At 47.9% G+C, this 13,142-nt stretch overlaps 1 protein-coding gene across 7 annotated transcripts in view; it reads left to right on the top strand.

The window, feature by feature from the left end:
• tle2a (TLE family member 2, transcriptional corepressor a) overlaps positions 1-11,413 on the top strand; it is a 38,736-nt gene extending 27,323 nt beyond the window's left edge. For 2 of the 7 annotated variants that reach the window (XM_052074762.1, XM_052074761.1), the window contains 17 exons: positions 498-542; positions 3,060-3,122; positions 3,777-3,881; positions 4,166-4,379; positions 4,952-4,968; positions 5,822-5,920; positions 6,246-6,290; positions 6,372-6,533; positions 7,163-7,289; positions 8,137-8,342; positions 8,649-8,728; positions 8,881-9,130; positions 9,250-9,497; positions 9,583-9,730; positions 9,810-9,960; positions 10,661-10,737; positions 10,843-11,413. In XM_052074762.1, coding sequence (XP_051930722.1) covers positions 498-542; positions 3,060-3,122; positions 3,777-3,881; positions 4,166-4,379; positions 4,952-4,968; positions 5,822-5,920; positions 6,246-6,290; positions 6,372-6,533; positions 7,163-7,289; positions 8,137-8,342; positions 8,649-8,728; positions 8,881-9,130; positions 9,250-9,497; positions 9,583-9,730; positions 9,810-9,960; positions 10,661-10,737; positions 10,843-10,950 — 2,145 coding nt within the window. In that variant the 3' untranslated portion in view covers positions 10,951-11,413. The remainder of the gene's footprint in view (positions 1-497; positions 543-3,059; positions 3,123-3,776; positions 3,882-4,165; positions 4,380-4,951; positions 4,969-5,821; positions 5,921-6,245; positions 6,291-6,371; positions 6,534-7,162; positions 7,290-8,136; positions 8,343-8,648; positions 8,729-8,880; positions 9,131-9,249; positions 9,498-9,582; positions 9,731-9,809; positions 9,961-10,660; positions 10,738-10,842) is intronic. The other 5 variants (XM_052074766.1, XM_052074764.1, XM_052074763.1 and 2 more) reach the window with 5 other exon arrangements.
• Positions 11,414-13,142: the final 1,729 nt, after the last annotated feature.

The raw sequence follows: 13,142 nt of genomic DNA, 5'->3' as shown, positions 1-13,142 counted from the left end.
GGATACCCTTCAGCCCCCCCGCCCCCCGAGCGCTGATGGCTTTCCGAGGTCATATTGCAGGCTGCCGTCACCAAATTGTAGAAAAAGCCAAAAATTGAGATAAGAGTAATATCATACGGTGCTACCAGTTTTTCATTTCTTCAATGTCTACACACTGCCAACACGCAGAAGGGTCCATTGTAGCGGTCGATGCACATCTGCCACATTAAGATTAAGTAATATTTTGAGAAAACAACATTTGAATATCTGTCCACTCGTCACCGCTGACCCTCAAAGGGTTAATTAAGAAAACACTGATCATCGATTTTTGCCAATGTTATGACGAATGTTGGTGAACAAACTAGGAACTGAATCCTCATCAAATCATGTGGGTGCATGTTCTGCACTGCCAACTTAAAATAATGTGCTGCTTTTAAAATGAAGGGATGCGTATCATAACGAAACATAAGAAGTAAGATCATTCCTGTGATTTAACCGTCTGCTTGCGTGTGTTGCAGTACTACGAGATGTCGTACGGTTTGAACATCGAAATGCACAAACAGGTGAGCGACATTTCTTTTTTTTTGTCCTTTTTTTCCCTTTTTCTTTCTCATTCAATGTCACTCTCAACCGTTTTCCTCCCCGACGTTCTTTCATAAGTATCCTTGCGCAAATATCCACCGAGGTGCCGAAACAGGATCTCCATGCAGAATTCCGCCCAACACTCAATGAGAGATTTTTGCTCCCGTCTGTCTCTCACGACTCGTCCTTTTGCATTTCTTTTGTATTCTGCTGTTTTCTTTGGGGTTTTTTTGCTTTTAATTATCCATTTCTTCTGCTTCCTGCGCCTCTCTTTTGATTTCCACTTTATCTTCGCTTCCCCCCCCCGTCTTCTTCGCAAACATAAACAGTCCATACTGGATTTCACTTTCAATCAGGTCACTGCCTTCTTGCTGTCTTCTCCCCTTGCACCCCCCCCCCCCCCCGTTCATTTCGCCATCTCAATCGTTTCACTTTCGACACGTCACAGACCCACCCCCGCCCCCGCCCCCACACTCTTCACAACGATGTCGATTTTCCTCCCCCACCTTTCTCCGTCTGTTTTTCCTCGCCTCATTGTCACACTTCCTCGCCACCCAATCCTCTCCTCTCCCGTTCCATCACCCCCTCATCTCTTTTTCTCCTCCTTCTGCCGCCCCCCCCCCCCCATCCCCTTTCTCTCTGTTGCCCCCTTTCCTTTCCTCCCTCCTGAAGATGTCATTTAGTAGTTGGAGTTCTCTAACAAGAAATCATTGTGTCTCCCCTGGGCAGGCGGGGCCGAGGGATGGTGGGGGCTGATGGATTGGGAGGAGGCTGGGGGGTGTATGTGGCCAAGCAAGAGGAATGAGAGAGAGTGGAGGAAGAAAAAAGGAGGGGTGGAAGTTCAGTCCGGCGTCAATAAATCACTTAGGAGGGAATGGGGTTGTGTGCCTGTGTATGTGTGTACGCACGCACGCACGCACGCACACACACACACACACACACACACACACCTCAGCACAGGCTGGCTGTCAACTAGACAAACAGCCTGCGGCCATAATGATGTTGTCATGATCTCTGCATGCATATCATTACTGGCCCTAACGGCCTTGATGGTGTGTGTTGTGAGTGTGTGTGTGTGCGTGCTCGCTTGCGAGTGTACTTGGATGCACCCGAGCATGTAACGCCAATCAATAATATCAGCAAGGGAGGTATGGAAGAAGGCCGACCTGGAATAAACACAGGGATGTTTTTTTGCAAGACTATTTTTAACTAAAAGCCAAACCAAGGCAATGTTGTTTGGCGGTTTCCATGGCAACAGTGCTTTTGGAGCCTAAACACCAGCATGGGGGAATGGCAGACATGCAATGCATTAATATTAACGCAAATGTCACACTTTCCAGCTTCATCGCCGTTACAATATGGAAAATGGCATTTATTTCAGTTGTTCAATTAGAAAACAGTTAATCAGTAGCCACAGAGTGAAATATATTTATTTTTTGATGATGCTGTTACTATGCCTAATTTCTATCGTCGAAATTAGGTGGGAATTGGCTTTCTGAAAAGTATGTTCATTCATATTGCTGGCATTGAGCTGGAAGGATTTCCAGAACATAATCGGCTTTGATTTATGTTGACATTAGTTAGTGGCTTAAAAAAACAAAACAAAAAAAACAAATAATAATCATATTTATTTGGCATTTTAAAAGAGCAAATCTCAGCTGGCCAATGAATCAGTCTGGTTAGGCAAATATCGTATTTCAAATCAGTTTATATGTATGAGAATACTTTTTGGTGCATTATCATAATCGATGCTGGCATATCAACATTGCACCACTACAGATAACAATGCGTGTATGTCGGGTTTTTTTTGTCCAACTCTAATTAAAAAAGACAAGCATTTCAAAATAAGTTTCCTCCTCCGTGCATTGTCAGCGCTGCCAAACGACCAATAGAAACACTTTTTGTCCAACATATGGATTATCGCTAATCTTGATACATTTGGTAATGAAATCGATTTGATTCCCGCCCTTATTTTTGTTGTTGTGGCATAAACACATTCGATGAGACGGGCGGATGAGGAAGAGGAGTTGGGTGCGCCGTAGAGCGGTGGCAAACACGCTCACTAAGCGCAATTGACCCCTGGAGCGAAACACACACACACGCACGTGCACGTAAACAAGCAGAAAGCGAACGCATAATGCAAACATCTGAGGAGCGCACACACAAAAAATATTTTTCTCAAACCAACACAACACACACCCACTGTTTTGTGTGTGTGTGTCTGTGTGCGTGTGCGTGTGTGTGTGTGTGGGCTGGCTGTGGCCACAGCAGATGCTCACTATGAATATTTTAGTCCAACTCCCTGGCAAAGAATCCATTTGCATGGACCAGATGTAAGCGGCTGAAATATTTACCACACGGGGAGGATCTGGGGGAGAAGCGGGTCAGCGACGGAGTGCAAGTGCTGCTGCATGTGTGTGTGCGTGCGCGCGTATGTGCATCTTTGTGTGTCTGTTTATTCATCAAATATCTTTTTTTTTTCCCTCCCCCGCTTGCAGACGGAGATTGCCAAACGCCTGAATGTGATCTGTGCTCAACTCATCCCATTCCTGTCACAGGAGGTGGGCTGCACGTACACACACGCACACACACACACACACACACAGTATCTGATAGGGCGAAAGTTTGTCCCAGAGATTTTTCCAGCCCAAATATCCAGCCAGAGATAAGTCCTCACCCAAAAGAATCGTGTAAACGTCAAGGGTTGCGCCGCAAAAAGATAAATGACAAGCGCCCGCGCGCACACGCTCTAATAGGGTGAATGAAGCTCACCCAAGCATTTTACCAGGCCACAATGTACAGCCAAAGACAAATGTCCACACAATAAAAGTGTAAATGCCAAGGGCTGTGCCACACAAAGATTGAGACAAAACACACACACACACATTTAGGTAAACATACACGGACAGAATGTAATGGGGCAAAAACCGCTCATCCAAGCATTTTTACAGCCAAAATGTCTAAGCAAAGACAAATGCACACGCAAGAGCGTAAATGTCAAGGGTTGTGCCACACACACACACTCACTCACACACACACACAGAAGAACTTGGAAGCGCACTGCTTCCCCTCGATAGCCAACTGGCCACACGCATTCCTACATGCTAACTAGGTTTTCATGCTAATCAATCCGTTTTCCACACAATGAATATTAATGGGCGCGAACACGGCGTGTCCTTCGAGTGACCTCTGCCTTTTTCTCCCCCGCCCTGCAGCACCAGCAACAGGTGGTCCAAGCTATGGAGCGCGCCAAACAGGTGACCATGGGGGAGTTAAATGCTTCCATAGGGGTACGTGGGCTCCCCCCTCTGCCTCATAGCGTGTGTACCTTATCCTCACGTTTATTTTTCCTTCCTTTTTCTCCACTTTTTAAAAATAACTAATGAGGCACCCTTTTAGGCCCACTGCACATTAGTATGATTGGACTTGAAATTGTCCCATTGGCATTTTCACATGCAAATACGATTCCCACATTAGGCCCACTGCCCTGACTTGTGCATTTCTCCCACTGCAATTCCTGCTTTCCTGCTCCGGACTTCACCCCACTAGAAGCACCTGTAAGTCACCCGTGTCTCCCCCCCCCCTCTCCCCACCCTCCATGCAGCAGCAGCTTCAGGCGCAGCACCTCTCGCAGCATACGCAGGGTCTGCCGGTGGGCCCGCACCCGTCAGGACTGCCCCATCCCGGCTTGGCGCTGGGCGGGGGCTCCGGGCTGCTGGCCTTGTCGGGGGCTCTGGGGGCTCAGCTGGCCGCCAAGGATGAAAGGGCTCACCTCGAGGCCGCCGCTGCCGCCGCCGCCGCTGCCGAGCATCACAGAGGTATAACACTGCAGACTTTCACCATTAATGAGAAATTGAGAGTGAATGAAAAGTGCTACCTTGACTTTAGTGGTGAGGTCATCATTTCAATGAATGCTAATGTCTTTCATCCATTCAACCACCCCCCGCAAAACACCAACTAATGTCTGTACAGTTTTTTTTAGCGACAATATAATAACACTCTACGGTATACTGTATATAAATATACAGTAATGACAAAATTAAATATAATTTAAAGAAAACTTTTTGCTTTAATTCAATAGACATTGTGCTACATGCGGCAGTATCATACGGTACCAATATAGACATTTGATGCCGAAACACGATGGAAACGGTCACAATTCTGGATACGACGTTTTCCAAGACGCATTTAAAGTTTCGTTCTTCATTTCCTCACTGCTTTTTGTATATTTTGTTGATCCACCGTGAAGTTTTTGTGGGAATTCATTGACAAGGTAGATACAACAGGAAAGCGGAAATATCAATGATCCACAGGAAATAGTTTTGTTATCTAATGGCAAATGTTTTCTTCATTTTTGGGGGACCCATCAACACCTCCTGCCTGGAAACAGACCGCGAAGCAGGACCAGTGAGTACAAAGCATTTCATCACATAGAAATTTACACTGTGGTATGTTTTGCCTTTTTTCCTTTTCAGGATCATAGCTAGTTTTTGGTCCAAAGAATTTTGGAATATTTCAAGATATTGGCCTCCCCTACAAGCAAGCAGATTCAGTATCCAGATTTTGTACCATAGCTTGTCCCAAAAGGTTGTCTGGTGGCACAAATTGAGCATAGGGCTGGGCGGGGTAAATTGAGCAGTCTGACCCCGCCCCCTCTCCCCTCCCACATTTCAAAGGCAATCCACCTTCACCTCGCCACTCCTTCCATCCCCTCCTGGATTTAGCGAGACAGACACTTATTTTTGTTATGGCTTAAAAGTGGCTCTGGATCTTTGCCCGGACTTCCGATCATGTCATAGGTGGGAAGTTATTATGTAAACCAGCCCCGCTGTTCTATGGACGGCGCGTTTTCCCAAACCGCAAAAGGGCCACCACAAAAAGATGAACTTGGTTTTCTAATTTCACGCTTGATGGCTGGGCCGACTACTCAACTATTTGTATACAAGCCATTAAAAGTACATTTTCAATCTTATGAAATACCCTCTTGTCTGAAGTGTAGTCATTTCAAGGCTTTTAAGACATTGTTTGGTCAGCTCAGGATAGCAACAATGCGAGGAAAAAAAAAGTCATTAATGAGTAAGTGATGCCGCGTGATATATTTGTTGGGTTCTATTTTTTCCCCCCGCGTTTGTCTGCAGTTTATGAGTCTTTTTCGATGATTCATTGCGGTCACTCTCACCTCGTCGTCGCCCTCTTAACGTCCTCTCCTCTGTCACTCCCATTCTTTTGCTTCCGTCCCTCTGCCTCTCCCTCCCCGCAGAGCTCCCTCTCCAATGGGGACAAAGGTCGCCCCGCAGCAGACTACCTCAGCAACGGCAAGAAGAGGAAAGCTGACGAGAAGGAGTTCATGACGGACTATGTGAGCTCGCCCGCGCGCCCGACTTCTGAATTCCTTCGTTGTGCGACTTGATTTAACTGGCCAATGCGTACACGATAGCACAATTGCGGGAATATGATTTCAACTTCATCTTGAGCTGTCATAATCTTAACATGATTTTTTATGAAATAAAAATTAGTTGGTGTGCGGCAAAGCATAATGTAGCAAACTATAACGTATGATGTTTATTTTTGTAACATACAAGTGGTTTCGCAGCACCGTCTTTACCGTCGGACTTTTTGTAGAAAATCCAAATGAGTGTGAGTGAACTCGCGCATTTCTTTCTCTGCTTTCTTTCCTTTTGCAGGGCAGCGATGCGGACAAAAGCGATGATAACTTGGTGGTTGACGAGGTGTGTGTACTATGCCATGTCACATTTTAAAATTAGGCTTATTTGAAGTATGCTAAATGTCTCCGCTCTCTGACAACCCAGGACCCATCATCACCCCGCAGCGTTCAGTCGTACTCATCCAGGGAGAACGGCCTGGACAAGATGCCGCCCTCCCGCAAGGAAGTTCCCCCGCAAGCCAGCCCCACCTCGCTGGCGTCCTCCAGTAGCGCCGCGTCACCGTCTCGTGGCAAGGAGCCTACGCAGGTAGCACGTTGAATCGGATGGCTTCTCTTTAGATGCAGATGTTAGGGGGGGGGGAAAGCCCTTTAAAGTGGCGAGTAGGAAAAGAGTCATTATTACATTTTGGGTTCAGTGCCGCATTGATCCTCATTTTAAAACGGCGCTGTGAAAAACAGCAATGCTTTTTAATCTCACAAGGACGGATTAAACATTAAAAGCAATTTCTAAATTAAAAAAAAAAAATCTAAAAACAGCAAAGTTACCCAGGTCCTGAAGGAGCAAAGCAGACCCACAGCGTCACACTGCCACCTTCATGTTTGACAGCTGTTCTTTTTATCGAGTGTTTAGTTATTTTTATTCTGGATTTAACGGGCTGCAAATCTTCCGAAACATTCATCTTTTGTCTCCTTAGTCCATAGAATATTTCCCATTCTAAAATGTGACAAAAATAAAAAAAATTGTTGAGTTAACTGTATTCCTATCTGGAATCAGTACATCGATTTTCAACGGCGTTTTGTCCTCATGAGGGCGGCGGGAGAGCCGGAGCCCATCAGAGCCGAGTCTGGGCGAGAGGCGTGGTACACGCTACACCGGTCGGCAGTGAGGTGCAGGGCTCCGAACTAAAGCTATTGTTTTATTTTCTTCCTCTGCAGAGAGAGAAGTCCGGCACTCCAGGTATGAAGCCAGGCACTCCCATGTCGCAAGAATCAAATACCCCCGGACCGAGCGGACCGCCACAATTCAGACCCATCCCTGGCAAACCTGGCATTGACCCGCTAGGTGAGACACCATGACAAGTCTTTTTCTTTCCTAATCGGTCCTATAAAAACAAACTTGTTGTCAAGATCTTGTCGGGATTGCTCGCTAAATTTGAATGAGGCACAGGCGGATTACACAGAAATACGTTTGGTGCGTGATCAAGGTGCCGCCCGCGAAAAGACTCTTAGGCGGACAAATTCATGTCACGTCGCCGCCATAGAAATGAAACTCGGTCATAAACGGAGTGCCCTCGTTCCTTCCACCTCAGTCCTGCTTTTTCATTTACTGCCTCCTGACCTCTTTCCTCCCTTCTTCTCCCAGCCCCACTTTTATCTTGCGTCCTTCCTTCCTTGGCTGAAAATCACTTTTCTGCTCGTCTTCCTGCAGCCCTTATCCCTTGGCCTTATTGTTATTAAAAAAACATTGAAAAGTGTAGACCTGCTTTTGGCCCCCCCTTGTATAATTTACCAGCGCCGATGTTCCATGATGTGCAAATGCTAAAACAGTGATTAGTATGGGCGGCGGCCATCTCTCGCTCGTTCCCCTTCGCAAGCCAACTGCCGACCGGACCCTTTTAATAAGCGACCGCGGGCCACGGCGGAATAAATGGGAAGATTAGCAGACTTGAGTGACTGCTTCATAATGAGCACGCGGCGGCGGCGCGCGTGGCTCTTTCCTCCTGTCATCTCCTGTCAGCACTTTTCAACACGTGCGCGCACTCCACACTGCTGCCGTCAACCGTCTCTGCGGTTGACGGCCAGCAGGGGGCACTAGTGTTCCGGCGCTGCGGCGTCTCTCATTCAGTAGAAAGCTGCAGCGGCATCATGAAGGGAAGGCGTGTGAGATAACCCGCAGCTCTTCTCCACAGCTCTGGGTCTGAGGAACCCGTTGGTCGTGCAGGGACCGTACCCCCCGGGGGCTTTCGGCCTGCCCCCTCCCGGGGTCAACGGCGACTTGCCCGTGGCGGCGGCCTACGGCGCCGGGCTCCACCTGGTCTCCCCGCAGATGAACGGAGCGGCGGCGGCGGCTGTCGCGGCGGCGGCGGCGGCTGCGGGCTATGGACGCTCCCCAGTGGTGAGCACCTGCAATAAGTCAGCAGAAGAGACTTTGGATGTAGACGATGCGTGACGGTGTTCCCCTTGCACTGTAAACGCGCTTGCGATTGACGCCTCCGCCACAAGCGGCTTTTGATGGCTCATATATGCGACAAGAGGGAGGCGAAGCACTACTTTTGTCAAAGGGAGCGCTTCAACTCAATAAATAGTCCGCTGGCACGAAGGTGGCGCCATCTATAGAAAAACGGCATCAATCATCAAGAATACCGCAATTAGCTGTGCTTGTTAAAGTCAGTTCAGCTCTCTCACTTGTTTTGATGCGCAGGTGGGCTACGAGTCTCCACACCCACACATGAGAGTGCCCGGCTTGCCCGCCAGCCTGCAGTCGGCCGCCTCTGGGAAACCGTAAGTTTGAGCTTCTGACACTCAAGCCAATGGTTTCATTTCTCGACTGTCATGGCTGCGCATTACGGTCTCATAATAACATTTCAGAAATTCTGTTAAACGCAAAATTCCAGTTTTAATGGCCCCTCCCTTCTGTTTTTTTCCCCACGCAGGGCTTACTCGTTCCACGTGAGCGCCGACGGGCAGATGCAGCCGGTGCCCTTCCCCCCGGACGCCCTGCTGGGGCCGGGCATCCCTCGCCACGCGCGGCAGATCCACAGCCTGAGCCACGGCGAGGTGGTGTGCGCCGTCACCATCAGCACGTCCACGCGCCACGTCTACACGGGGGGCAAAGGCTGCGTCAAGGTCTGGGACATCAGCCAGCCGGGCAGCAAGAGTCCCATGGCGCAGCTCGACTGCCTGGTCCGTCCCCTTTCCACGTCTTTACGATACTTCATTTCTATTTGTAGAAAAACAACGAACTGTGTATGCAATATCAATCCAAAACAAGAGTTGCATCTCTCCGTCTGTCATCCAATCAGAACCGCGATAACTACATCCGCTCGTGCAAACTTCTGTCGGACGGGCGCACGCTGATCGTGGGCGGCGAGGCCAGCACGCTGTCCATCTGGGACCTGGCCACGCCCACCCCTCGCATCAAAGCCGAGCTGACGTCCTCGGCGCCCGCCTGCTACGCGTTGGCCATCTCGCCCGACAACAAGGTGTGCTTCTCCTGCTGCAGCGACGGCAACATCGTCGTCTGGGACCTGCACAACCAGACGCTCGTCAGGTAACCGCGCCGACGCCTCGCCTCGAAGCTCTCGTCCCATGTCGGAAGCCGACGGAAGTTTTGAATGCGTTTGTCGTCGCCACAGACAGTTCCAGGGCCACACGGACGGAGCGAGCTGCATCGACATTTCCAACGACGGCACCAAGCTGTGGACGGGGGGGCTGGACAACACGGTCCGCTGCTGGGACCTCAGGGAAGGGCGGCAGCTGCAGCAGCACGACTTCACCTCACAGGTGCGCCATCGCTTGTCGCTAGGCAGACTTCGTTTCAAGTCTTAACCCTTTGTCAAAATGTCCACGTCGCCGTCGGCAGATCTTCTCGCTGGGTTACTGTCCGACGGGCGAGTGGCTGGCGGTGGGGATGGAGAGCAGCAACGTGGAAGTGCTCCACGTGTCCAAGCCCGACAAGTACCAGCTGCACCTTCACGAGAGCTGCGTGCTCTCGCTCAAGTTCGCCTACTGCGGTGAGCGCACGCCTTACTAGAAACCCTAACGCAGGGTTGAGGCCCATAATCCGAACTCGATAACTTTATGGACAGTCTCTCTCTCTCTCTCTCTCTCTCAAACTCCATTCCTCGGGCCGCTTACCTGCATGTTTTAGATGTTTCAAATGATATAATATCAGGTTCCTGAAGAGCTAGATGAGGATCTGATCATTTGAATCACGTGTGTTGGAGGAATTAGAAAACATTTAGTATGCACTGGAGGTACCTACCCCTTACAGCACAGGTGTCAAAGTCAGGGCCAGATCTGGCCCGCCACATCATTTTACGCGGCCCGTGGAAACAAATCAAGCATGTCAAGTTCCATGATGCTTGCTTAAGTCTGAACCAAAATTTCAAATTGTCACATGTAATCCACAATAATAATTGATATGGTTTCACAAAATTTGTAACGGCACTCCAAGGGAAACTAACTACAATGTGGCCCGCGACAAAAATGAGTTTGACTCCCCTTCTTTACTGTGTCCGTCTGTCTAAATATCGCTATGGATATCTTTATGTATATAGATATTATTTTTTAAAGTTTTCATTGTGACCAGAATGAAGTATTTGTACACTTGCATCACCGTTTCTGGCCATTCTCCAACCGCACTACGTTCTGAAGGCAACGGTTAGCTTGGACCCGCACCTAATGTTGTGCTGACGCACGCTCCCCCTGCAGGTAAATGGTTTGTGAGCACCGGCAAAGACAACCTGCTGAACGCGTGGCGGACACCTTACGGCTCCAGCATATTCCAGGTCACCCTTCACGCAACCGTTCCTTTCAACAGCCTCCCACTGTTTCAGGTGAAATTTCCAAAAAGACTTACTCTGTGTGTGGTTGTGTTTGTGTTTTTTTTCTAGTCTAAGGAGTCTTCGTCCGTGCTGAGCTGCGACATCTCCCCTGACGACCAGTTCATTGTGACAGGCTCAGGGGACAAGAAGGCCACAGTGTACGAAGTCATCTACTGAACCAGGTCATCAATACGCCTGTGGAAAACAGACACTCGACTACTTTTTGTTTGTTTTGGTTGGCAAAGAATGACCAGAAAAGACTCCACACTGTTTTTTAACGCTGCGAGAAAGTCGGTTAGTGGATAGCTGAGCAAGTGTGGGATTCCTCCAAAGATCTTTCCTTTTTTTTTTCTAAACAAAATCAAACCTCTGTAGTGGACAAGACATTCACAACATAACGTTTTTTTGTTAAAACTTTGTGGACCACAAGGAGATGGGACGAAAGGCGGCTTTGGAACCTGCTCAAGTCAGCTGCGGTTGCTAGGGTTTTTTTTGGTTTGGTGTTTTTGTTTTCCAGAAAACATGACTCAGCGGTTCCACCAGAGACGTGACAACAGAGCAACATTTGCTGCTTCATGTTCAAGGTTACTTGTCGTTTGCTGGCTTCTAAATGGCTGTAAATAAAGTTCTCTAAAGGCAACTGTCGGGACTTCATTCGGCCTTTTGTGTAGCGAGTTGAATTTGTTATTTGTTCAGTTAGTGGCTGGTTTTGTTTCATCTTGTTTGTTTATTGAACATAAAACATATACAGTAATAATTTGACAGAAAGTAAGGGAAGTAAAATAGTAAAAAGGAAAGAGAAATCGGTCATCATTCAACTCAGTTATTATGTTCAAGGGAGTAGGAAGAAGTAAAAAAAAAAGTCCTACCCCTTGTTATGTGTTTATATCTAATAGATCAAGAAAGAAGTCTCCCTTAAGGCTCATGCTTTACCCTTAACCGTGATATTTTTACAAATATCCATCCATCCATTTTCCACCGCTTATCTGGGGTCGGATCGCGCTGGCAGCAGCTTTAGGAGGGAAGCCCAGAATTCCCTCTCCCCGGCCACTTCTTCAAGCTCCTCCTGGCTCATCCCGAGGCGTTCCCAGGCCAGCTGGGTGACATAGTCTCTCCAGCATGTCGTCCACGGGGTCTCCTGCCAGCGGGACATGCCCGGAACACCTCACCAGGGAGGCGTCCAGGAGGCATCCAAATCAGATGCCCGAGCCACCTCATCTGGCTCCTCTCGATGTGGAGGAGAAGCGGCTCTACTCTGAGCCCCTCCCGGATGACCGAGCTTCCCACCTTATCTCTAAAGGAGAGCCAGGACACCCTGCGGTGAAAACTCATTTCGGCTGGTTGTACCCGGGCGTAAGGCGTTTTTAGCCGGAAAAAAAACGACCATGTATAGTAATGCATTTTTTGCCCCCAAAAAACGACCATATATTGTAAGACGTTTTTAGCCCAAAAAACGACCATGTATAGTAAGGCATTTTTTGCCCCCAAAAAAGGACCATGTATAGTAAGGCATTTTTTGCCCCCGAAAAATGACCATGTATAGTAAGGCATTTTTAGCCCAAAAAAACGAGCATGTATAGTAAGGCGTTTTTAGCCGAAAAAAACAACAATGTTTAGTAAGGCGTTTTTAGCCGAAAAAAAAAACGACCATATATAGTAAGACGTTTTTAGCCGAAAAAAAACAACCATGTATAGTAAGGCGTTTTTAGCCGAAAAAAAACAACCATGTATAGTAAGGCATTTTTTGCCCCCCAAAAAACGCCCATGTATAGTAAGGCATTTTTTGCCCCCAAAAACGACCATCTATAGTAAGGCGTTTCTAGCCCAAAAAAACAACCATGTATAGTAAGCCGCTTTTAGCTGAAAAGAACGACCATGCATAGCCGTCGTGTATGGGGGGGGGGAATGCAACAGATAACGTTATGTGTTCATGCGGGTTGCTATTTTAGTCCGCAAACTGAGGAATCGCACGGATGAAAGTTTGAAGTACAGGAAGGCGTTTTTAGCCCCCAAAAAGGAATATAGTAAGGCATTTTTGGCCCCCCAAAAAATGACCATGAATATTAAGGCATTTTTTGCCCCCGAAAAATGACCATGTATAGTAAGCCGTTTTTAGCCGAAAAAAACAACCATGTGTAGTAAGGCATTTTTTGCCCCCAAAAAACGACCATGTATAGTAAGGCGTTTTTAGCCCAAAAAACGACCATGTATAGTAAGGCATTTTTTGCCCCCAAAAAACGACCATGTATAGTAAGGCGTTTTTAGCTGAAAAGAACGACCATGCATAGCCGTCGTGTATGGGGGGGGGGGAATGCAACAGATAACGTTATGTGTTCATGCGGGTTGCTATTTTAGTCCGCAAACTGAGG

This window comes from Hippocampus zosterae, chromosome 8 (genome assembly GCF_025434085.1).
Source record: "Hippocampus zosterae strain Florida chromosome 8, ASM2543408v3, whole genome shotgun sequence".
NCBI lineage: Eukaryota > Metazoa > Chordata > Actinopteri > Syngnathiformes > Syngnathidae > Hippocampus > Hippocampus zosterae.
Note: the sequence above shows the minus strand (reverse complement) of the source record. Positions and strands in the feature narration are given on the sequence as shown.